The sequence below is a fragment of the Hirundo rustica genome, chromosome 14 (genome assembly GCF_015227805.2).
Source record: "Hirundo rustica isolate bHirRus1 chromosome 14, bHirRus1.pri.v3, whole genome shotgun sequence".
NCBI lineage: Eukaryota > Metazoa > Chordata > Aves > Passeriformes > Hirundinidae > Hirundo > Hirundo rustica.
Window position 1 is genome coordinate 6629148 of NC_053463.1, and position 25697 is coordinate 6654844.

Genomic DNA, 25697 nt, shown 5'->3' on the forward strand with positions numbered 1-25697 from the left:
CCTGTGCTGGGGAGATGGCTGATTGCTGTGAGGTAGCGATGGGGAGAGGGATACTCTGCCCAAGGGATGGTCAAAGCAAACTCCGGCTCTTCCCGGTTTGTGTTTTGCAGCTGAAGCGTGGCCCTGCCCGTGTTGGGTTTGTCACTGACTGACTACCAAGGGGAGACCCCCTCCGACATGTTCACCTACGGGACTTTGGCTGTTGGCTCTGCTGCTTGGTTCCCGCTGGAATAACCCCTCGCTTCTCACCGCACACACACGATGGCCCGGCCAGTGCAGCACAAGCATCCCATCAAACCCCCACCCTGCCGGGTCACGGCGCTGGGCCCCCTCCCTCTGCATGAACCAGAAAAATAGAAACCATGAGCTAAAGCCCAAGCATCTGGCTGGTGTACAGGCCCCCCTCGTCAGCTGCATAGCGTTGGTGGGCCTCCTCCCTACCCAGCACATCTCCTGAACTGGGCTCAGACTCATCATCCGCTTCCATCCCCACCTCTGCTGGAAGCCTTCCGAGGAAGAGGGGGGCAGTTTTGAGCCGCTCTCCGCTGCATCCTCCCTGCGTGCTGGTGGATTTTGCTTTGCTGCTATCAAGATCCCTGTCTGCTGCCATGACTCCTGCCTGCTCCCAACCTGAGTTCCTGCTTCCTGGCAGCCTCGTCCAGGGAATTGCGATTCAATCCATTTGCCAAGTCCATTTTTCATGCATACCTGTGCAAGGAGAGCCGTGTTTGGATGGGTGAGTAAAGACTATCTGTTCGTTTTCCCTTCCCGGCGCAGGCTGGCTCCTTCCGAGGAGAGCAAGTAGATGTGCGCCCTGGCTCCAGGCAACTGCTGTGCCAAGAAGGATGCTCTCCCTCCTGCCTCCCTTCTCCCTTTGGAGCAGACTGGCGATGCTGGGAGAAGAGAGGAGGAGAATGATGACTGCTTCCCAGTACCACATCAGCACAGACGGGAGCTGGGGTTCTCCCATCCATGTCCAGGTGGTAGCATCGCCCCTGCACCCTCCTCCTCACCCACCAGCCATCCCGGATCCTTTACCCCAGCACCCATCCCTGCCTCCCACATACAGTGCTGGCATTCCCTTGCTCCCGACTCCCAGGACGGGATGGGAGCAGCCAAGCTGGCTGTTGGCTCGGGGCACAAACCTCCATGGCCCACGTGACTCCTTCCAGCGACAACAAGGAATGCAAGCTTTAGTGACAAACTGCAGAATCTGATTGTGCTTCAACAAAAACAAACAAGCCTTTCGCTGTCTTCTCCTTTGAGCGCATGCCTTTTTATAGGGAAAAGAAACCAACCTACCGTGTATTTCGTAACTTGATTTTGAGTATTTGCTGAAATGGATCTTTATGTAATAACTAGAAACATTCAACTGTTTAAGTGGGCTGGGGGAGGGAGGGGGGATTTTCGGGGGTTGCTGTTTTTCATTGCGTTTACATTTGAAGTGGGGTTGTTTTGCCACGATGCTCCTACCAGGGGTCCCACGGCTGCCAGCCTCACACCGTGGTGGCTTGTCCCGTTCTGGCAATGGCACCCATCTCCAGGGGCACCCATCTCCAGGGGCACCCATCTCCAGGGGCACCCGCATCGCCATGGCACCTTCCTGCACCCCATGGGTCTTCCTGCAGGGCAAACCACAGCGGTGGCTCCAGGAGTGCCACCAGCGTGTGGCTTTCAGGACAGAAGACGTGGCCGGGAAGGGGAATGTTGGTCTCACCTCTTTGCCATCAGGTAGAGGTCCAAGGGTGGGTGTTTCTCTGGCGATTCTTCCATTTCACGTTCTCCTTTTTCCGACTTGGAGCCTCTTCGCTCGCTGAAGTGAGGCTTCTGCAGCACTGCTGCCCCGGGGTACTTTCTATCTCCACTCTCTTCGTCTGCATGGTGTTTAACTTTCTAGACGGTGCGTGTGTTGAAAAACAAACGAACAAAAACTGCCTGTTTTGGACCTAAAAAAAAAAAAAAAAAAAAGAAAAAGAAAAGAAAAAGGAAAAAAAGAGGAAATGTTTCCTCCATGTAAATTCTGAGCGTGTATTTTGCATTTTCTGTGGTTTTGAACGCTTTGCTCTCTGTTGAGGCAGGGACAGCCACCATGCCAAATGCAGCTGCATCCTTGCAGACTGCAAAAATATTTTCCCACTGGATGGAGGGGAAGAAATCTAAACTGCTGGGGCATGGACAAGCCCTGAGAAGTGTTTTGGTGTGTTCCTCTGTGCCAGCAGAGAGGCTGCTGGTGATGTGGAGATGCCTTTTTGGGGCAAATAACAGAGCTGATTCATGGGTGCCCGTGGGGTTCCCCATGCCTTTGGTGCACCTGTGCACCATAGGCTTGCAAGAGTTCCCCAAAGCAGGGAAATCCATGCAGGGAAAGGAATAGCTTTTAAGGTAGAGTTTGGCTGTTTTTACAGATCTGTTTTTCTTCCTGTAGTCATGTAGTGCTGAAGTTTTTTTAATTTTTAAAGGAAGGACTCAGCTCTTTCACGGTTCTCTCTCTCCCTCTCCAGAGCTGGCTCTGAAGCCAGCCATAGTCGGTGTCATCCACATTCTGATGTCCAAGCTCTCCAGGTGTCAAGAGGATTTTTGGGAATTGGTTATAAGGTGGATGATGATGGAGGACATCATATCAGGGCTCTGCATGGGGGCTGAAGGGCAGATGTCATCTCAGCCTGGTTGAGAATCTGCTGATAGCTGTGGACCTTGGATGGGCTGTGAGGGTGAAGCTGCTCCAGCAGCTGCTACTGGAGAAAGGACTGGGACTGGCGGGATTCACTGGGAATAACAGATGAGATGTTGGGGTAGATACAATCTCCTTTCGCTGAGACCCCACAGTCACTTCTAGGGAGAAGCATCTTGGCTCCCAGGAAGGCTTTGAGGTGTCTTCTTGGAGGGAATTTCTCCTCCTTGAGGTTTCCCACAGGTCATCTCCCCAGGAGGCAGCTGGATGTCCTTGCAACACTCCTTTCCAAGGGAAGCAGAGTCTGAAGGTTAAACTCGTTCTAGTCTTCCAGTCAAGCTGCAGCCTGACCAAGGAAGACCCAACTTCCCAACATGCCCACGCTGGCAGCATTAAGCACCTGCACTTTAGGGGTCTGTCCTGCCTGGTGTCTCTGTCCCACCTTCCCCTGCTTCTCCAGAGCGGGTTCCTGTATCTCCAGAACATCTCAGCAAGCTCTGACGGACCACCACCTTTTCTTTCAGTATCCATGGAAAACACCTGTTTCTGTCTTCCTTCGCTTTTGCTGATTTCTCCTAAACTTGCAGGAAAGCTATATAAATAGGTTTCCACCATCCTTCTTTGGCTGGAAGAGCCAGGGATGCTGCTGTTACAGCTCTACTTTCAGCTCTACTGTTGACACTGTCCCTGGCACATGCAAACGGGCATTGCCCCAGCAATCCCACCATGGTTCTGGGGATGACAACGTCCAGGGATGTTCCTAGTAAGCAACATGGACAAGGCCACCTTGTTGGGATAGTTTACCACCATGGACCTCCTGTCCCATCGGCCTCAAGGATGGAGATCAGGATATGGCACATTTAATTTCCTGGCACAGACAGAACTCCTCTCCTCTGGTCTCCTGGTGTCTGGGTCAAACCAAACTTGGAAGTCCTCCATATTCATCCTCTCTTCCACCTCTCCCAGACCACAGGGGATGCCTAAAGGGAAGCACTTCAGTGATGTCAAGCTCCCAGGTCCACAGGTGGGTTTGGGAGCTGCCTGTTTTCCCTTCCTGGCTGCCAAGGTCCACTGGCATCATCACAGTTTCTCACGTCTTGCTGATGCATCCCCTCTGGAAGACAAAGAGGCCACTCTTGGGCCTCTGCTCTTTGCTGGTGGAGCGGGCACCCTCCTCCTCACCCCAGACAGGCACAGCTAGGAGTGTTGTCTTTACCCCAAAACCCACATAAAATGCTCCTTCTACCAGGCACCAAATCCTTGTCTGACCCCAAACCTGCCTCTCCTCCCATGGATGCCCCCATGGATCCCCAGAAGCTGGAGCAAGCAGCACTCATCCACTCCCACTTGGAGCTCCTTGTGGGCTCTGCAGGTAGTGGTGGGATCGCAGTGCTGTGTGTGAGGGGACAGCCACACAGCCCCATGCACCGAGAGGTGTCTGCCAGCAGCAGATCACATAACCTCCTCTGACCGCCCCAGGAGACAGACTGACCCTTCTTCCCCACCACGGGACGGGTTATGGTGTGCCCCACGTTCTTGATGCCACACAGATCCTCCGGCCGGCTGAGACCTCGCCCTTGCCCATGTCCCAAGGTGCAGGTCCCATCCATATCAGACAGGGAAAGCCAGACGCGAGCAGGCTGTGGGGACACCGGAGCAGGGGCTGGTGGCCACTCTGCTGCCAGATTCATCTGAATCTCCTTCCCTCTTGCAGGTCATCAACAGGGAGTGGGAGAGAGGGAGCAGTGGAGGGGACTGTGTCGAGCGGCTCCTTCCTTCTTTGGATTGTTGTCCCTTTTTTCTAACTGTTGCACAATTTTAGGGCTTTTGTAACATTTTTTGGACAAGCAGGGAAAATATGTTAACAGTGGTTTAAGGAAAAAAAATGAGATCTATCTCTCTCTCTTATATATTATATATATATAAAAATATATATACTTACAGGAAATCTCTATGGAAATATTTATTTAAGATGATTGCAAAAAATATATTATAATTAAGAGTATACTGAGCTTTGTCACGTAACAAAAAATCCAGCCCCGGGGAGGGGTAGCTGCCTGTCCCCTTGTGTCCGTTTGTCCGTACGGTTGCAGCTGAAGCCTTTCTCTTCTCTTTTTGTAAGTGCACTCGAACTGTTGAGCAGTGTGACCGTGTTGGATTCAGTGGGAACTTGGGGGGGGGGGGGTGGGGGAGGATTGATTTTGTTTCATTTTCCTTTGTCTTTTCTGAACCTGCGGCTGTGAACAGAATGATCACTGCTCAAATCGGATGCTCTGTTTGGGGAGGGCAGTGCCGGGGGGGACGGGGAGCAGGGTGGGTGTGGGAGGGAGGGCGAGTGTCAGTTTTATTCTTGGTGTTCAAGTGCAATAAATAGCTACCAACTTCTGAGCATGGAAACGGATGATTCTCCGTCACTGCAGTGACTCAGACCGTCTGCCACCCCCTTGTCCCTCCATCACCGCACTCCTCGAAAGCATCGAGGCTGGGACCAGGCCTTGGGCAGGGGCTGCGGGTAGCCTGCTGCCTGCAGCATGCTGGTACTCTGGACACTGCCCACCCCTGGTCTCCAGCATCTCTGGGGCTCCAGGGAGCTCAGTGTCACGCCCAGACCCAGCTCATTGCAGTCCAGCCCTTTTCCCAGGGACAGGGCTCTGAGCGCTGCAGGTGTCTGGGAGCCCCCAGTGGGTGTTCAAGGCGGATGGGAGATGGGGGTGCCCACTGGGCAGTTTGGGGGAGTTCAGAGGAAGCTGGTGCTACAGGGTGAGGGGCACAGGACCTCCAGCCAAGTCCAGGCAGGGTTTGGGGGAGCCCCCAGGGACACCTGCTGGGCTTTGCCCATGCAGGTGGGCTGGTGCCTCAGGGGAACTGGAGTCAGGCTGCCGCATTCCCTGTTCCTGCCCCTTTGCCGCCCTGTCCCTGCCATCTGCCCCGGCCCCGGCAGGTGTCAGCACTGGAATGTTCCCGCTGCTGCATCCCTCCCCCAGCCCTGGGCAGCCACGCATGGTACAGGACACGTGTCCTCTGGATGTGCCACTGCCTCACTGCCTTTTGCCCTTGGTGTCCTCCCTCACTGCCAGCTTTTGCCTCCCAGCCACATCCCTGGCACAGCCCCGGCTCCTTCCCTCCCATGGCTCTGCAGCATGGTGCTGGTTGATGGCAGCTACCAAAGGAGAGCTCTGAGGATCCCAGAGTCACACTGGGGATGTGGGGAATATGATAGGACACCATGCAGGTTGGAAAAGCTGAGAAATGTGCAGTTACTGGGCCATCTCGGCCAGCCCAGAGCAGCTTCAAATCCATGCTGTGGGAAAGCATCACATTCTCCCAGTTCTTCTGGTGCTTTGTGGCCAGCAGTGACACCAGGAACACCGGAGTCCATCACCCCACACAGACCCCTGTGTGTGCCCCTCCAGGGTCCAGCCCAGCCCGGGCTCCCTGGCCAGAGCCCACAGCCATGGCTGGGCAACACTGTGACCTCCTGAGGCCTCCTGCTCAGTAAATAGTGTCAAGGTTAGAGTGAGGGATTCATTGGGGCCATAAATGTTTATGGCAGGCCCTCCCCGCTCCCCAGCCGCCATGGCCTGAACTTTCCAGCAGCCACGCTTTTATGGCCGGACTCTAATCATTAACCCGGGCCCAGCAGTCGAAGGCGCTTCACGGTTGTGTTGCCAGAGCCCCACACGCCCGGAATAGCTGGAGCTGGGGGACCCCCATCGCCCCCACGGGCTGCAGCCATGGTGGGGTGTGGTGAGGAGGATGGGGAACACCATCTGTGGTCCTGCAGGAGGAAGGAAGGGCACATCCAGAAGTGAGCTCAGCATCCCTGGAGAAGAGGAGGTGAGCGGGCAGGAGGACGAGGGGTAGGAGCCGGTCCTACACTCTTGGAGGGCAAAGGAAATAATTAAATCTGCGCTGCAGGGAAAGAGGAAGAGTGCAGCCTCCCGACGGAATTCATCCTGGAGCCTCAGGCTGCAGTGCTGGAGCCAGTGCACCAGGAGCACATCCACAGTCCAGACACAGACCCTAGCTTTTTTGTTTGTCCTATGGTTTTGTCTTTTACCAGGTCAAAGATTTGCAGAAAAAAGACCAGGAGGAGCTGTGCCCCTCTAGATGTGCACGGGAAGCCCAGGAAGCTCCTCTAGATGTGCCTTTCTTCCATGCCAAGGACCCCCCAGGTTACCCAGGCAGGGGCTGTGTCACACAGCACTGTTACTGGTGAGATGATGGCACGTGGCAGAAGGCACACATGACACTGGGATAATGGGGACTGGCAGCATCAGGTCCAAACAGCCCCATCCAGGAGCTCGCCAAGACCCTCAGGCCAGCAGTGTTGGCAGGAGGTGGGACATGGGCTGCTCTGCCCCAAAATCACACACAGACACTGAAACCCAGCCCTTCTCTTTTCACTGGGAAAAGCAGCACTCGGGCCTGGGGCCACACCTTGGATCTCCCCTGGCAATAGACCCAGGTCCTCCTTGGACGCTGGGTCCAGCTGAAACTGACCTCCTGCACACATGAGGGACAGGTTACACCATCTCTTCCCTTCCTTCAAGTCACCCCAACCCTGCCAGGCACCACAGGAAAGAGCCACCCTGACCCACCAAGGTCCTTGGGGGATCTACAGCCTGGTTTGTTTATAAAGCCTTTTCTTTTATTCTTCCACTTGTTTTTAACTGCTCATTTATTAGGTTAAATTGCTTTAGGAGGACATTGATTTGTGCTGGTTTTGCTGGAACACCTCCGTGGGATGAGAGCACTCTGGCACACACTGTCCTCGGGGCATGGAGGCTGTTACAGATTCTCTCACATGTGTTTATGGGTTATTGGAGTCAAATACAGACAAACAGAGAACAGATCAATACACAGGAGCTCCTTCTCCTCCTCGCCACCTCCTGCAGCCCTGAGAGGGGACAGCAGGGCTGGGGCTGCAGGTGGGGGTGGGACAGCCCTGATACTTCAACCAGACACTGTCACACAAACACATGGACTCATCACACAGTTTGTCACACTGAACAGAAACACCTGGAGGGCACCAGGACGGGCAGCAGCTCTGTCCTGGCAGGGCCAGGGTGGTGATGAGGAACCTGGCAGGGTCAGCAGGTCCTGACTACTCCTTGAAAGACCCCCCCCAAGCTGTCATGAAGTGCTGCAGTGCAACCTGTGCAAAACGGGAGGTGAGCTCCCACCCAGCCTACGGGACACTGGGTCCCCTCATATCATGGACTCCTCCTCGTCCTCCTCCTCCATCTCCCGGTCCACCTCGATGGCCGTGTTCTCGTAGCTGGTGATGCCCCCGTATTTCCTCATGTGGACCATCAGGGGTTTGGGGGACTGGCTGCCAGCCAAGCTCGCCACGTACACGCCGGTGCGGTTCTCCTCCAGGGACGGGCCCCAGTCCATGGCCGGCCGGCTGGCTTGCTGGACTCGCTGTGAGGGAGCAGGCAGAGGGAGCACAGGCACCCTGCGCCCTCCACTCCCCAGGCAGCACCCCACCCTGCAGCTCACCCACCGCCCCCAGTGCCCTGCCGGCCCCCAGGGACTGAAAAAAACCCCAGTGACGATGGGATGGGGCCAAAAGCTCGTCCTGAAACCTTTTGGGAAGGCAGTTCTGTCTAAGTGTCTTGCCGTGGGCTAGGGAGGTGTCATGGGCTGTGGGAGCTGGTGGTGAGAGCTTGCAGGAGTGAGGGGCTGTTGTCGGGCTACAGCCCTGTGCTGTGGGGTTAGAGCCATGCAGACGAGGGGCTAGCCTTGGCCAAGGTGGCTCCTGGCCGTGCCACAGTGCCCATGGCTGTGCCAAGCCAGGTTACAGCCAGCAAGTGCTCCAGCACGGGATTGCTACCTGGAGAGGGCATCAAGCTCTGCTCCTCTGCTTTGACAGCCTGACAAGAGCAGTGAAGGGCTGAGAAAGCTGTGAGCAGCCAGCAGCTCTGTAACCTGCTCCTGGGAGGAGCCTTTCAGTGCAGGGATCCCATCTGGGCTGCCTGCACAGCCTGGCAGCCGCCTGCCTTGCTGTGTCATTGCTCTTGCCAAGTGGGTGCAAAGTCCCGGGTGCCCATGGCTGCCCCACACTGAGGACAATGTGCTTGTTCACAGGGCACAGCAGGCTGGTTTTGGGGCGTGTATGCTCACTGGGCTGCCCCTTGGGCAGCAGTTATACTCACTACCTGCCTGGCATCGTGGGAAGCAGCACTGCTGGAAATGTTTTGGGTTGTGCCATCTCTCACTGCCCACCCCACGGGCGGCAAGGCAGAATGAGGACACACACTTCCAGGAGAGAGGACACAGCTTCCAGAGGATACTGGCTTGGCAGGGGCTTGTGCTCGCTGCTGAATGTTTCTGGGGTGCTCCCCAGCAGTGTCAGGCCCCAGTGCCTCTTACCTCCCACAGCGTCCCTTCCTCTTGGAGCACAGCCACCACCATGCCCATGGGAATCATCAGGCAGGAGAGGACTCCCATGAGGATGCCCAAGACCTCTGCCCAGGTGGGGAAGCGGTAGTTGCCATACTCGGAAGGCTGGTACTTGACAATGTTATACACCAGCAGAGCCTGTGGGATGGGAAGAAAGTGAGGTCATCCCAGAGGTCTTGTGCTCAAAAAAAGCCTGGAGATGATGGACACATCCCAGCAGAAGGATGGTCTCTGGGGCAGGAGATGCCAGCAGAGTAACTTATCGCACTGAGAGGTCACCCAGGGATACTGGCAGCACCATGGTGTTCCAGCACCATCCAGCAGCTCAAGCTGAGCAGTTACCATCATTGTTGCCGGGGATAGGACCATCCAGCAAGCTCTGAAGTAGGGCCCTGGCTTGAATCCTAGCATCATGTGGATATCTCGGCAGAACCTCTTCATGCCTGCAGGAGGGAGAGGGACTCAGAATCTTCGATCCCTCCCCCAGAGCCCTGTGCCTGTACCAGGCTGCCCTGCATGGATCACAAGCAGTGGTTTATATCCTCTGCAGAAGTCTCCCCCCCACATATTTGGGAGATACAAGAGTGGGACCCAGCTGGTGCTGCCTGAAGGACCAGGCTCGGCACCACAATGTGTCTTTGGAGAGGTGAATCAAGTGATAGCCAAGAAGAAACAGGTGGTGGGAGTGGAGTCTCATGCTCCACTGTGAAGCTGTTGGTTTCCCTACTGCTCCCTCTAAATCCCTCTGTTCATACAGACAGCACATCCTGCCCTGTGGGGACAGGCGCCCTTACCATAGACACGTGTCACCACAAGGCAGGTGGTGATCACCACCACCATGAGACCAAAGCCAGCACTGTAGTCATCCAGTAGGACCAGCCAGTACATCCCACCCTGTGGAGACAAAGCACAGAGGCCAGCATCTCCAGGACCATCATCCCAAAAAACCTCCACTCATGGCCTCTGACTTTTGGGGACCCTGGGGAGGACAGCAGCCTCAAGAGACATCGGTCTCCTTATGGAGTTGGTGTAGGGATGGGAATAACATGGTGTCACTGCCCTTGGCCTTCACACCTTCCGGAAGCCCAGGCTCGTCTCTCTTTCACCTGTTTATCTGATATGAATACACATGTGAAAACTTGGCCCCTGACCTAAGTTCTCCCTAAAATGAGTCCCTAGTTGGTCCCCACAATGGATCCATGCATCCCACAGCCGTACCTCTGTTGTGAGGATGAGCCCCATCAGGAAGAGGGCAATGCAGATGATGGCTGAGAAGGAAGCTTTCTTTGGCCGCAGGTAGTAGGGGAATTCATCGGTCACTGCCGTAACGATGGTCTCCATAAATGCAAACTGTGCACAGGAGGAGAGGGTTCCCTGAGCCCTCAGGCTGCCTGGAGTCCACGGCTGTCTCCGTGGGCTCTGTCCTTACCTGGCTGTCCAGCCCCAAGGTTAACAGCATGAAGAAGAACAGGAATGACCAGAATGGAGAAAGGGGGAGCATTGTCATGGCCTGGGGGTACACCACAAATGCCAGACCAGGACCTAGGGGAGGCAAAGGACAGCAGGGTGAAAAGGCGGTGACGGAGCTGGGCATGGGGGGATGGAGGAGAGGAGAGCTCAGCAGAGCAGCACCATGGCAGAGACTTGCCAGGACTCTGGAAAGATGGGCAGGAAGGGTCCTGTGGCAGAGGGTGGAGAAACAGCCTGCTCCTTGCTCAGACCTTCATCAGACATCATTTGTTACTCAATATTTACACCACAGGAACTTGTTCGGCCCCCTTCCCTTCCCCTGGCCAGCTGAGCATCCACCTTCATCCCTCATGCTGACACCCTCAAGTGCCTTCCATCCTGGAAGTGATGCTCCTCAGCACGCCCAGGCAGAGGGGGAAGGGGAAAACATCTTCATTTGGCCTCACCTGCTTTTGCCACTTGGTTAACAGGGACCCCAAGCTCCTGGGACATGTATCCCAAAACGGAGAAGATGGCGAACCCTGCCAGGATGCTGGTGATGGCATTGCCCAGGGTCACTATGAAGGTGTCCCTACAGAGAAGGAGGAAGTTTCTGAACATGCTCGCTCCTTCCCACCCCGCACCAGTGCACAGTGGCATTGCCAGCCCCAGGTGCCATGACAAAGTGACCCAGTGACTGTCCTTCAGGGCCTCTCATGGCAAGTCCTTCCCAGGCTCAAAAGGAGCATATATTTCATGGACAATACTGTGGGGTTCCTCCAAAGCTTTCTGTCCCCTGTGGATGGGATCAGACCAAACGTCCAACACCCATCTCTTCCGGTGAACTACACTGGATGCTGGGGACAGGGCACACATGCACAACTCCAGCCTCAAACATCCTCAGCTTTCAGTACCTATTGCCCAAAACTTCTGAGCTGGGTGCTCTGCCTTAGTGCTTATGAGATTTTTTTTCCACAGACCCCTCTGTTCCTCTCAAGCCTGTACAAGCTGCACCATGTGCTTCTGCTGGCTTTGAACCCACCAGCTCAGGTTTCCACGGCTCCCCCCCAACCCATAATTTTTACAAGACAGCAGCTGGCTCCCACCTGTAGATATTCTGATGGAAGGTGTTGTATGAGGCGAAGGTGAGGAGGCCCCCAAAGCCCACCCCAAGGGAGTAGAAAATCTGCAGGGCTGCCTCGATCCACACCTGGGGGAAGAGCAGGGGTTTGGAAACCTCCACATGAGGAAGATGGCATTAGAAATCTGCTTCCCCAGAGCCCTGGGCACTTCTTCCCCAGCACTCCAAGCATGCACAGGTATTTGTCTTTCCTCGTTAACAATCACCACTCACAGTGGATTAGCTGGCTAATGGAAGGGCTAATAAGAATGTTTTGGGGCCAGCCCAGTGTGGCATTAAATGCCCTTGTAAAACCAGGTGGTCTCTTGATGACCACCACTGCTGTCCCCTCCATATTCTGGGATTTCTTGAGAACAACAAACAGACAAACCCACCACAGGCACCCATCAGCCCATCACAGGGGCTGGGATGATCCTGCCCATGGTCCTGGCACTCAGGGGAGAATTGGCACCATCCCATCCATGCAGAGCCATAAACACATCCATGGGGTGGGGACACATGGGAATAGTGGCCCAGACAAGGTGTGGGACAAAGATTTTTAGTCTAGGAGCAACCACGAGAGCTTTAGGTTAGGGTGTGGCCAGAAAAGACACCTGAGTAAGGGAACTGCCTCTGTTGCATTCAGGAGGTGGCAGGAGGAGATTCATTCTTGTGTCTTGAACAACTTGTACAACGTCCTGCTCACCTTAGAAGACAGCAAGTGATCAAACTGGGGTGTGAGGTAAAACTGGATCCCCTTCCAGGCCCCCTCCAGGGTCACACCACGAATGAGCAGCATCAGCAGGATGAGGTATGGGAAGGTGGCAGTGAAGTACACGACCTGTGGGAGAGCAGAGCCAGCTGGGAGAGCTGGGAATGAGAGCACGGCGTGAGTGCTGCCCCAGTGCACTGTCCCCAGGGTGGGACACATCACCCTGGGGTCCTTGGGCTGCAGCAGGGCCGGTGTGCATCAGCACACAGCATCCCCAAAATATCTCATACCCAGGGGACGCTGTCTGTGGGTCTCACTTTCGCAGGGGTGCAGTCGCATGCACTGGTGTGCATTGCTGTGGGTCCCCCCCAGAGCAGTCCAGCCAGCCCTTACCTTGCCAGAGGATTTGACTCCCTTAAGGATGCACAGATAAACAATAGTCCAAGAAAGGAGCAGGCACAGACACAAATTCCAGCGGATCCTCCCGGGATCCCCAATCCCCGAGCTTCCTTGGATGTGCAGAACATACCGGCTAGGGAGGAAGGAGAGCTGCTAGTGAGCAGCCATGGGCTGCCTTCTTCCAGAGGCCCTGTGACCCTAGAAATGCCTCTGCTGCAAAATAACCTCGTCAACATTCATAGGCACTGGCAGCTCCTTGCCAAGCAAACAGGAACAGTTTGAGTGATTTCTCCACCAAGTATTAAAGAGCCTAGAAGGGGTGCCTGGCATCTTGAAAGCAAATTCCCACCCCATTCCAGACGTGGGATGCATTTTAGTCTAGCATATCTCCAGGCCAACAAAGCAGCGCTAGAACACGGACACCTCCCACATCCCAGTGGCTAAACTGAGCTGTCACCCACAGCTGAGCACACGAGCCCATCGCTGCACCCACACCGCCAACCACGAGCGATTCCTGCAGCATCTCAGTGCCGGGAGACGTGCGGATCCTTCACCCCTCATCCCACCCCTGAGGAGACACCAACCACCTCCCCACAGCCCCGGGGCCGGGCTGGCCTCGTTACCTCCAGTACTCCTCGCTGGGGCTGACGGTGTTGCTGATGTTGACGGGGAGGGTGTTGTTCCCCGCCTTGAGGACGTGGTGGTCCAGGCACCGCTCGGTGTTCCACCAGTTGCCGCAGTGCTGCCAGGGCAAGTCGCTTGTGAGGGATGCAAAGAGGTAGAAGAGAACGTAAGCAATGATCATATTGTAGTAAATGGCCACCAAGGAGACGATGAGGATCGTGCCCATGCCAACGCCTGAAGGAAGGAGAGGGTAAAGAAGGAGTGAGCTGGAGCAGAGCAAAGCACATCCAAAAGCAGGGTCAGATGCTGCACCTCAGCAGCCAAATGATCAACCAGTCCATGGTCAGCTGCTGGGGAAGCCTCTTATTGCCATTATAACATCTGGACCTGCCTCCTCTCTACCGATGATCTATTGCCTCATACAAAAAAACTTTACACCAGCTTGACATTGAGAATAAAAGTATTTGATTTGATTTTTTTTTTAATGTTTTATTCTTACCTTTGTTTTTTAATAGATATTGCTTAGCTTTCATGCTCTATTTTGTACAATAGATGGCTTAATACCATTTCTTCATACCATTTCTGGAGCTGGTCATGCTATCCAGAGCCCTCAAAGACTGACCAATCCTGTGCATATCCTGCAGATGCTAAAACAGCTAACTCGAAATTCCAGCCTGCCACACCTTTCCCCAGGTTCTTTTGATTCTGACAAGAGCTTTGAGGATCATGGGATGCTGCTGGTGGTGCATATTCCCATCACAGAGATCTTGCAGAGGTCCCTCAGAGGCCCTGGACTTCACTCACGCACCTTTAAAGAGAGGGCTTATCTTCCAGACAGCGAGTGGCCCTAGGCTGGAGAACTGGCCAAGTGACAACTCCATGAAGAAGATGGGGATCCCACAGATGGCCAGCATGATGAAGTAAGGAACCAAGAAAGCTCCTGCAAGAGGAAAAAAAAAAATCCTGAAAGAATACAGAACAAACACCTAAAGCCCAGCTGTGACAGGGAATAAAGCTCGTTCAATATGTGTGGCTCTGAGGGATCTACATCAAAATCAGGAAGGCAGGGAGGAGCAAGAGCTCACTGTTAATGCAGGAGAAAGGGGTTGTGATTCACTTGGTGCTGTGCTTCCCCTCTGCTCCCAACTCTCTTTTCACTTTGAATCTTTCACAGACACCATGAAATTCTCCAGTTATTATTGCTCTGGGAGGAGTAGAACTAGCATTTTGCACCATCACCCTTGCATTGCAAAAGGTTCACTCCCGCCTTTGATACCTGGGAAGTGTTTGCTGACCCTGCTGAGTCCTGGAGGACACCAGACAAAAAGCTACTGGACACCAGGAGAGCTGGTGTTTGGTTCACCATGGAGACAGGAGTTTGTCCAAGGCCAGGAATACAGAGATGGTCTTGCAAGTTCTTTCCACTCATGGGTACAGGTGGTTAAAGCCCTAAACAAGCATGGGGAGGGCAGGAGAAGGCTTCACCCTGCAACAAGTGCCACTTTCCAGCCCCAGGAAGGGGAAGGGATGTTTTTTCAGGGATATTCTGTCAGCCCCGGTCAGTGCATGGGAGACTGACTGCTCCAAAGGATGCCCAAGTACCTCCTCCATTGGTGTAAGCCCTGTAGGGAAACCTCCAGACGTTTCCAAGGCCCACGCAGTATCCGATGCAGGAGAGGAGGAAATCCAGGCGCCCTGTCCAGTTCCCTCTGTCTTCTGGGCACTCGGAGCCCAGGTCCCCATCCTGGCTGCTGGGGCTTACCAGGAGATCTGGTGTCACCGGCTGAGTGAGGGGCCAGGGTATGGGAGAGGGCAGACAGGGGTTGAGCAAGGAATAAAAACAGAGAATGAAGAATGGGAGAGAGGGAAGAAGTGCCAAGAGCTCGCGAGTGCATTTGTGACCCCAAGCTGCAGCACTGACACTTGTCCCTTGGGAACGCTCTGTCCCAGCAGCTCTCTGTTCCCCACCTCAGCCAATGCCCTGCTCTGCCCCTCAGCAAACAAAAGGGACAAGTGCAATGCCACGTGGCCAGAGCTCCCCTGGGAAAGGTAGCATTGTCCCAGTTCATTCTGGAAAGGTTCACCAGGACCCAACTTGAAACCCCAGGGTCCAAAGGCATCCTTTCAGGGGGCCACAATAAACTTTCTGGATCTCCTGAAGAATACGGGCATGGGGACAGCGGGAGAGCCACTGTGGTGTGCCAGGGAGCGTGACACCCAGCCCCACGTGTGCTGCCATGCCAGGCACTCGGCTGGCTGCCGTGAACTGCTCCGTGCGTTTTTCACACTTTTCAAGCGTCAAAAGCCTGCACTGTGGGAATTTAGTGATACTCCCAGTTATCCCTGCTGAGAGACGAGAGACCTCCTTCCAGAATTCCTAATGTGCTCTGGATCAATGCAGCACAGGCAGGGCGTTAACCCATTCCCTTCCTCCCCGCTGCCTCAGCTCTGCAAGTGGAAGTGCAAGTCCTGCAATCCTTTTGGGGATTCGGGGTGATGCACCAGGAGGGCACCTCCATGTTTGGGTGTACCTCAGGTTTGCAGTGAGGTGTCCAGTCTGATTTCTCCCTATTTCCTTACCTCAGGAGAGCAGGGAAAGCATCCTCACTGATTCCAGAGCTGAAAGCCTGAGCCAGCAGCTGCCAGATGAGATCCCATCACAGATAAACCCACAGCAAAACCAGGCAGCACAAAGGGGTGGAATGAGGACCCTGTCCCTGTGCCCCCATGAGTTGCTGTGCCCTGGCACGGGAGTTGATCTTGTTTCTATTGAGGCACAGAAGGGTTCTGGTGTCCCTGCTGACGGCACAAGGAGCAGGGCAGGAGGAGCCCATTTGGGAACCAGCTCTTCTTGGGGTCTCTGAAGAAAAAAAGCAGCCATCTCCCTGTCCTTGTTCATAACCATAGGGAACAAATCCATGGGATGTGGTTGAGGGAGAGGGACCTGGGTGTGGAGGGATCAGCCAGGAGTTGCAGGTAGCAATGTGCACTGGTGCTCAGAGCCTGCAGCAGACCCCACTCCTCATGAGGCCGGAGCTGGCTGGTGATCAGAGCTCAGTGCTGCCCTTTCATGGCCTCAGGAGAGGTGGCAGCCCCCTCCCTCTCCCTCTCCTCTCCTGCTGGACTGGAGGATGCTCCTGCTGCTGGTTCCCATGGAGACACGAGCCATGATGCTGAAGGAGAGGGCTGCCAGCTCCCACCCTGCACAGGGCGCACCCCAAACCCCCAGCTGCTGGCTCTGCAGACGTGCTGCTTACAGCCCAAAGACACCAAACACAGAGGCAAACTTCTCCCCATCCTCACCTGGCGCACAAACACCTCGAGGGACAGGACAAAGGCAAACTCTTCTCAGAGCCAACCTGAAATATACAGCTCCAGCAAAGTTGTTACACCAAAATCCTCTGTGAAAAACCCATCCCTGCTGGATGCCACCATCACAAAGAAAGGGCCAAAAGAAAAAGTTGCAAAAACACAGGCTGACATGTCAAAATATGACCCAAATGTACCACTGTTGCTATAAAACCCTCGCTACCTGGCAGCCCTCCTGCAGCTGTTCGACACAGCGCTGTGGTTTAGCAAAACCTTCAGGCCATGGCCGTGCCTGCTGATTAGCCCAGCACACACAGTGTGTGACCCACAGCTGCCTGTGCTTGCAGGGGATGGACAGGCTGCTCCGCTTTCAGCATTCACAAAGTATTCACAAAGATCCCTGCCAGGTAGGGGCCATCACAGCTGGGTCTTCCCCCTGCAAAATAATGCTTCCCAGTCCATCACACTGGGGCTAGGGAGCTCTGGCTGTCCAGGTTTGAATCACAGAAAAACAGCAAGCAGGGATGCTGGGAGATCATCAAATCCTGTTGCCTAATTCCCGCATCTCTCTCTGAATCCTAAACACCTGCAGGAGGGCACAGGTAGAGCTGCAAGATCTCATTATAGGTGCCTGTCCATGCGCTGTAGCACAGAAATCAACACAGAAGCAACAATAGGAAATGAAAGGAACCAAGGGGGCCTTTTCCAAACCGTAAATGGCCTGATCCCCATCTCAGTCACCGTTTTGAGGGCCATGGGATGTAGTCTGTCACTTGTGTCTCACTAATGACTGCCCCCCTTGTTAACATCTCTATCTGGAGCTCTACAGCTCAAATTTAGGACCCCAGAGCAGAAAGCAGAGAGCACTCAGGTGTCAGATAAACCCAAAGGACAATGACAGCTGTCCCCATTGGGAAAGCTGAGGAGATACAGGTCAGGGATGCTGCTGGAAAGCACACACCAAGGCAGCTCCCTGACTGCAGAGCTCAAAATTCCCCCAAACCCCAGCCTTTCCATAGAAATCGCATAAAAACTGGCCTATTTGCCTGACTTGAAATTAATTACAAAGCACAATATTTAACACTTCCAACCTGGTTTTGCCCCAAATCACAGAGGGAAGCACACTACCCTTCTTCTGACTGCTGTAAATCTCACACACCAACTTCATTCTAGAGGGGCTTTTTTTAGGATTAATGCTCTCTTTCAGCCTCTGTCATAACAAGAATTCTCTTTTTCAGCAGCAGCTGAAGTGCTCCAGTGCTCCAGAATTGCTCTAGTGCTTTCCACCGTCAGCTGCCATCCTTCAAGCAGGGCTCCCGTCTCGCAGTTATAAACAGATGGGGACTAACAGCTCCCTTGGCAACCACGGCCTCTTTGAACACAGCATCACTTTCCATTATTCACCAAAAGATGCTCCCAAAGAAGTCAGCAAAGCAAAGGTCACTGAGAAGAAAAAGCACTTTAGTCTCTGCCAAGATAAGAGCTCAAGTCTGTAAGGAAATGGCTCTGTGCTAATTATTTTCTCTAAACCAATTTACTTAAACCAAAACTCAGCTATAGCTGAGTGAAAAAACTCCAGCCAGATCAAAGGTATGTTTTCATCCTGTTTTGCCTCAATTCAAGCTGGCATTGTGGGGTTATTTTGTCAGTGTTCTGTGCGTGGCTCACAGCCTTTGAGCAAGAGAAATGCCACCCGGCACCAGATTTCTCCCCTGCGGATCTGAGCACAGTGAGTCTCTAAAGTGTGACTCACTTCAGATTAGTTTGAATTGCTTGCTAATCTCCGAGAAAAAAAAAATCTTTAAAAAGCATAAAAATTAATTCAAATGTAATATCACTTTGAAAGTGAAGTAAATAAAGCACTGCTATGGTGAAGAAGAGCCCCTTAAAGGGCTGAACTGACCCTGGGTGACCCCCGCCTGGGATCACAGCTGATGCTATGAGAGGGAGCAAGCGATGGTGGAGCCCGCAGAGGGAGGATGGAGATGGCTGGGGTTGAAGCAAACTCATTACAGCAATGTCCAAAGTGTAGGGAGCATGCACAGATACAAATGTTTGTGATTTTTCATCTGAAAACACTGGGGAAGTTTTGAGGCTGTTTGTGGCAAGCAGAGAAATGCAGTGGCTCAGGTACGAAGATGCTGCTCAGCAGCCTGGCCAGGTGAGGGAAGGGGCAGCAGGAACCATGGCTCCCACCACTGGCTCCGGTGGGATTTAGTCCATTTCTACCAAACAACCCCCAAAGAAAAGAATCAAATAAATGAAAACAACCACTCAGCTCTTCTGGAAATACTATTATGCAAAAAACAACCTGAAACCCTTAAAGCCTGAGAAAGGTCTTCTCTAATCAAGAGGTATTTCCATACGTCTAAAATATGTCTGATGGGAAGGTTTAAAACTCCAGCTCACCACAGGGAAGTGGATCACAATGAGAAGGAAGAGGAGGCTGTCAGGGTCCTGGGTGGGTGCTGCAGTGGGGCTGGGCACATCTCTTCCTCAGCCGCCACCAGCTCCAGGCAAGCCCAACGCCAGCACTGGACTCAGTGGTCCCAAGGAGGCTGTGAGCACCAGATCCTTTATCTGGAGCTCAGCAATAGTGGTTTTGGGTAATGAAGGACACAGGGCTTTGAGCAGCACTGGGAGTGGGGAAAATAACACCAGAGACATCTGCTTTTCATCCCAACTGATCACCACGGGACTAAATGAATTCCTGAATAAATGCTAAAGAGGGTCACCAGCATCAAGTAACTCAGAAAGGCATCGGAAGGGGCAAAGACCACTTTTAATGGATCTTGCAGTCACAAAGCCATCTGGAAAAGCGATTTGTAGGAAAAAGGAAGAAAGAGAAGAGCCAAACGATGCCTCCAAACCAGAGTGGAGAAAATAGGCTGTCAGGGCCTGCTGGCTGTCACCAGGATACTGCTGGGTTTTTACGTCATTTCCCAACATCCTCGGAATTTCCTGGCAAGGATGAAACTCTGCTGGCTTTTCATTCATCTCAACAGAGTCAACCTGCCCTGTATTCAATGGGCATGGTATGGCACAGGGTTTAGCTGAAGAGGCTCACAGCCCTGGCCCACTGCCCAGGACGCTCCAGGAAGAGCTGACCCATCCAGCAGCAGCACATCCCCATGATGGAGTTGTGGCTGACACCACCTCTGCCACCCTGCTCCACCGTGTCCCCAGAGGAAGGACCCAGTCCCCAGTGTGCCACCCTGCTCCACCGTGTCCCCAGAGGAAAGACCCAGTCCCCAATGTGCCACCCTGCTCCACCGTGTCCCCAGAGGAAGGACCCAGTCCCCAGTGTGCCACCCTGCTCCACCGTGTCCCCAGAGGAAGGACCCAGTCCCCAGTGTGCCACCCTGCTCCACCGTGTCCCCAGAGGAAGGACCCAGTCCCCAGTGTGCCACCCTGCTCCACCGTGTCCCCAGAGGAAGGACCCAGTCCCCAGTGTGCCACCCTGCTCCACCGTGTCCCCAGAGGAAGGACCCAGTCCCCAGTGTGCCACCCTGCTCCACCGTGTCCCCAGAGGAAGGACCCAGTCCCCAGTGTGCCACCCTGCTCCACCGTGTCCCCAGAGGAAGGACCCAGTCCCCAGTGTGCCACCCTGCTCCACCGTGTCCCCAGAGGAAGGACCCAGTCCCCAACCTGGGGGAAATGGGAACTCAGACTGATAAGAGCAAAGGGGCAATGGAGGGGAGCCTAGGATGGGAAGGCCTGGGTTAAAAAAGGCTTCCAGCAGTGTAAAAAGGGTTTGTAGCTCTGCCAGCTCTGCCCTGCACCCAGAGTTCAGCTCCCAGCTGAGCCCACATCACCCACACCCCTTTAAATCCCACGGAGGAGGATGAGGAGGCAATCCGAGCTGCAGGGGGGAAAGGCGCTGCCCAGCCCCCTGTGCTCATCCCTCGGGACGGACCCCGAGCCCCGGCAGTCCCGGCGCTGCCCGGAGCAGCGTCCCCGGGGTGCCGGGCTGCGGGCAGCCAGCTCTGTCCCCGGTGCCACCCACGGCGCCCGGCCAGACACAACACGGGTCACCCGCGGGCGGCAGCACCCGCTGCCAGGGGAGGGTGGGCGGGCAGGAGGAGCGGTGGGCACGAAATGCCCCGTGCCGCTGCCCACGATCTGGCTTTGGCCCCGCTCGCGAACACGATTCCCTGACATCCCACTAATCCCTGTCGGCTGCCCACGAACCCTCCCGAGGACGGGATGCGGGCGATAGACATGACTCCCCCTCTTCCCGCTCCCAGCCCGGGGTTATCCCTGCTCCCTTTCCCAGCCCGGGGTTATCCCCGCTCCCTCTCCCGGCCCTGGGGTACCCTCGCTCCTGGCTGTCGCCTGCCGGAGGTGCTCCCGGCGCCCTGCTCCTGTCCCTGGGGCATCCCCGCTCCCGGCTCTCACCTTCCGGAGATGCTGCTGCCGAACCTGCTTCATCCTGGACCCTGTTGCTATGCGCTCCCCGCTCCGACACTTTTCGTCTCGCTCTCCGGCGCTGGGGAGGGCGAAGGGGGAGCGGGGAAAGGATGGCCGGCACGGAGGGACGGGCACCCACCTGCTGCCGGGGAGAGCCGGGGACGTGAGGAGAGAGGCTGAAGGAAAGGTTTGCCTTGAGTGGAGGATGGCTGCGTGCGGAGCAGGGAGGGAGGAGGAAGGTCTGTCTGTCAACAGCACTCCTGACGGGGAAAGGGGGGCTCCGGGACCGCAGCCCCCCAGCCGGGCAGCGAGGGAGAACGGCTGCTGCCTCACTCGCACCACAAATGTATCAGGTGTCCCTGGAGAAGGGCCCGACTTTGGGGTCACTCTGTCACCGAGCACCCCATGTAGTGATGGCAGCAGATGCCAGAAGCGCACAGCACCTTCCTGTCTGGCTGAGATGATTTTCCTGTGGCAGGACACAGCTGGAGCTCCAGCAGATCAGAAGCGATTGTTCCCCATCACGCCTGAGCCCAGCCTTCAGTCCAGGGGAGGGGGATGCTCTGCAGCCATCAGTCCCTTTGGGTAGGACCAACAATCCCACCACTCTGAGGGCAAGGGCACCCTGGGCAGTCCCTGGCCCCAATGCTGGAGCACAGGTCACATCTCCAGAGTTCAGATGTCCCCGTTTGAGTCAGCAGTGGGATACTGGAGCCCCAATGTCCAGGGAGTTGCTGGCTTTTCACCCTCACACTCAGTCAGATTCCCAGTGAGGTGGTTGGCTGGTCTGTGCCTTCTCATCCCACTTCTATGGTGGAAATGTCTTCCGTGTGCCTGGGAGAAAGGACAACCCCACACACCCCAGGGCCAGTGTGGGACCAGGACAGCCCCAGGCTCACAGTGGCAGCTCCAGGCTCTTTCCCATGACAATATCCACTTGTCCATCACTTCATCCCTGTGCCCGGTGCTCTGACACTGGATGTGCCCCTTTTCCTTCAGGCTCCAGCCTGAGCCAGACCTTTGCCCAGATGCTTTACTGAGGTTGAAGGCAAGTGGGCAGTGCTGGGGTTGAGGACAGTGACAGGGCTGGAACAGAGAGAACCCAGCCTGCCTGATGTAAAAGCAAATCTCCAGGACATCTAATGGCAGTTGTGCCCCTACAGCCCTCTAAGCGCCTCTGAAAATTTTCCCTGAAAGGAAAGATGTCCTCAGCATAAAGACACATTTCTGCAGGAGTCCAAAATGATGAAGTGGTTCAGCATTTGCACAATGGGTCTTTCAGAGCTAATATTTACCTGGATTTCCCAGGGAAATGAGGAAAGAGCAAAACTACATAACCCAACAAATATCTCTTTTCACACACTCACAGCTTCCTCAAAAATAAAAGTACCTTTGGGAATTCACTCAGTCTGGTTTTACCTTGGACTTGCCCACCACTTCTCCCTCTCCTAGATGATGACTGGGAACACTGAGCCTGGAGTTGGCCAGGCTGATGGCCAGGGGCTGCATCAAGCACTGTTCCCACCTCAGCCTTCATGCAGGGCAGAGATGCTTTGTTTGCCTTTCATGCCAGTGCAACATGAATCAGCCCTTTTAGACTTTTTCCTTTGGGATCCACCTAAAGAGACATTCCCCATGGCCACCTCCATGTCATGGGAGGGGAGACCCTGGTGCCACCTTATTACAGCTGTCCCAGCCCCATGTCACCAGCACAGACTGATCTCTACACAAACCATGCAGCATTCCTGGGCAGACTTCAAGGCCTCATTCTCTTGTGTCCAGGGCAGTATTTTCATTAGAGACACCCAGGGCTGATGGTGCCCTGAAATGTCCATGTTGATACCACTTCTTCTGGGATGCTCTGTACCTGGAACTCGCTTTTCTAGTTTACCTGGTGCTGCTCTGGTAGCACCAGCAGCTCCTCATTGCCTGGGATCACCAAGCAGTAGATGTCGCACCCCAGGCACCTGGGATGTTCCAGCTCAGCATTGCTGGGCTGGACTGGACCAAGTCTTGCACTGCCCTGGAGCTGGCAAGAAATGCGCTTTGTGGAACAGCACACACCAGAGGCAGTAACAGCCAGAAGGAGCAGTGCAATCAAGGGACCACCCCAAAAACTTCAGGAGAGGACAGGGGTGTGCAGAACCGTCCCTGTGCCCCAGTCCCCAAGGGGCTGGCACTAGGTAGCACACACAGGTTTTGCAAGCATTTCCTAGCAAGTTTTGTGTTCTCCCGCTCCACCTCTGAGCCACCCCCTGGTTTACACCAAGTAAACCTTTCCCTTCCCATGGGCCAAAGCCCAACACACATCCCCCACCCCAACGCAGCACTGACAGGCACGGGCACTGCCTGCTCTTTGTGACACGGGAGGGCAAGGAGAGGGCAGAACACAGCTGGGGAAACACCCCTGCCCACCCTGCCTGGGCAGCCCGCACACATCCGGGTGGCAGCCGCCTGGGAAGGAGTGAGAATGGCTGGCAGCAGGATGGGACCGTGCCCAGATCTGTGCCGCAGACACGAGGAAGGCGGCAAGGCAGCGGTGCTCTGGTTAGTCACTGCTGGGAAGTGTGCCATGCTGGAGGCTGCTGGCAGGATGGGTGTGCTCGGCCGCCTGCTGTGCCTGGCCTTATTTCGATGATGGTTTTGAGATTTCTCCAAGGAGGGGTAGAGCTGGGCAGTGGGAGCTGATGGAAAGGGCAGAGGGAGGAGCAGGGAGAAACTTGCAGAGGACAGCCCCAAGGGTCCCCTGGCTGTGAGGGCAGGCTGTCCCCATAAGGTTCCATGTGGGACATGTGACCAGGGAGGCAGCTGCTGCAGGTGCTAAAACCAGGTGTTCGTCACCTGCCAGGGGGGAAACCGCCAAGGTGACACGTGTCCAGGAGGTTTGAACCAAAGGTTCCAAAGGTGGTGGGGACACAGTGTCCACCAGCCCTTTTCCTGCACAGGGAGGGCCCTGCGTGGGTCACCCACCCCTGCCCGAGTGGCAGGTGCGGGGCGCAGGGGAGGACATGGGAGGGGGAACAGAGCAGATGCATTTCGTCACCCGGTCAAGGGGCGTGTGTGTGTGCAGGGGGAAGGGGTGGCTGGGTGTGTGGGCGCATTTATTGCCTCTTCCCGCCAGCGCCGGCTCCCTGTGCACACACGGGTGGCAGGGACCCAAGGGCACAGCCCACGGCTCCCTGGACTTTTACCCTGCTGTGCAAACAGGCAGGCGCCAGATTAGGGTATCAGTTGGAATTTCATCCTGTCAACGGCACCCGCAGCCTCTCTGGGAGGGCAGCGGAGCATCTTCCCTCTGTCCCAGCCCCTCATCTCCCTGCCGGCCCCCCAAGACTGCAGGTGAATTTGGGAGATGCACCTTTTGCCCCCACCAGGACTCTGTTCTGCCCCCTTGCAGACAATAGTGATGCCCAGTGCTGGGCTGCCATCACCCCATCCCCTGCTGGGGCAGGATCCCACTGCTGGTCCCCACGTGGCAATGGCAAAATTGGACATTAAAGGCATCCAAAGCACAGTGAGGGAGGAGGAGTGTGGGGGAGCCAGCCCCCGCCATGGGGACCATGCTGGAGACTGCACACAGAAGCAGCTCCTGTTCCCCCGGTCCAGCCCAGCACTTGAGGCAGGTGTCTGATTCAGTCTCATCCCTTTCCTATATGGCATCAGCTCCATTGTATTTGCACCCCCCTGCCGGTTTTAGCTCCCGATTCCCCACATTTCCTTGCAGGGCTGCATGAGGTGGTTCTGTGCCACGGGCAGCCTGGCACCGTGCTGGTGAGTGCAGGGTCACCAGGGTGCAGCAGTGGGTGCAGCAGTAGGTGCAGCCTCTGTTGCAATTTGCTCCGTCCCTCTCTCAGCAATGCCACCTCATCCTGTTCCCACTCCTCCATCTCCTCCACCCACAAGGACTTTATGCTGCTCCAGGTGTCCCTCCAGAGCCAGCTGCCCTGCCCTGGCACCTCAACACAACCCACGCAGCGCTTGGCACTGGGAAGAGTTTTGGGGCTGGAGGAGCCTTTTGGGGCAGGGATTTGAAGGCAGCCCCTTGCTCAGTGTTCTGCTAGACGAGGGGAACACTGATGGGATGGAGAGGGGAGAGTGTCAGGCACCGATGCCAGCTGTCCCAGGCACTAATTCACATCCTCATTCTCTGTTTATTCATCTTGGACAAGGAGGATATTCAGCCCATCGACAGCCATAAAATGAGATTAGAGACCAGGAGGCGCCAATGGGAGGCGGCCACATCCCTGGGCAGCTGGCCTTGTTCTTTGGCCTCTGCCAGCCCAACAATGGCCTCACCCTCTCCCCGCTGTCTCCAGTGCTGTGAGTTTGCAGCCATCGTGTCACCCAGCACTGCCATCCCTCTTGGTGCCAAAGGAATGAGACTGCCACGATATGAGCCAGCAGTGTCCCTGTGGGACAGGCACACCGTGTGCTACAGGAACAAGGCTGCTGCCCCAAGACACCCTTCCCAACCCTGGCTGCGCCCAGGTGCATCGGCGCCAGTGTGACCCCGAGGCCAGCACCCTCCCCTGCCACAGCACCACGGGCCAGGAATGACAGCGACAAACCTGTGTCACACAGGATCCATGCTTGGC

General features: G+C 55.3%; 2 protein-coding genes across 3 annotated transcripts in view; one reads left to right on the plus strand and one right to left on the minus strand.

Moving 5' to 3' along the window:
* CAMK2A (calcium/calmodulin dependent protein kinase II alpha) overlaps positions 1-5062 on the plus strand; it is a 34207-nt gene extending 29145 nt beyond the window's left edge. For both annotated transcript variants that reach the window (XM_040078657.2, XM_040078655.2), the window contains one exon: positions 111-5062. The gene's annotated coding sequence lies outside the window, so the exon portion shown is untranslated. The remainder of the gene's footprint in view (positions 1-110) is intronic.
* Positions 5063-7209: 2147 nt separating this feature from the next.
* Positions 7210-21445, minus strand: SLC6A7 (solute carrier family 6 member 7). The gene is made up of 14 exons (XM_040078495.2): positions 21091-21445; positions 14986-15166; positions 14192-14323; positions 13383-13617; positions 12754-12892; positions 12355-12489; positions 11635-11738; positions 10996-11120; positions 10509-10621; positions 10298-10429; positions 9874-9973; positions 9422-9522; positions 9050-9217; positions 7210-8098 (listed from the first exon to the last, which is right to left on the minus strand). Exons 1-14 carry the CDS (start codon positions 21121-21123, stop codon positions 7883-7885), a joined length of 1914 nt encoding a protein of 637 aa, XP_039934429.1. The 5' UTR covers positions 21124-21445; the 3' UTR covers positions 7210-7882.
* Positions 21446-25697: the final 4252 nt, after the last annotated feature.

Coding starts and splice junctions, on each gene's coding strand:
- SLC6A7 (XM_040078495.2), bottom strand. CDS start 21,123: ATGAAGCAGGTTCGGCAGCAGCATCTCCGGAAG. Junction 11,739..12,354: donor ATCACTTGCTGTCTTCTAAG/GTGAGCAGGACG, acceptor CTCTTCCCCCAG/GTGTGGATCGAGGCAGCCCT. Junction 9,218..9,421: donor TATCCCCGGCAACAATGATG/GTAACTGCTCAG, acceptor CCCATCCCACAG/GCTCTGCTGGTGTATAACAT.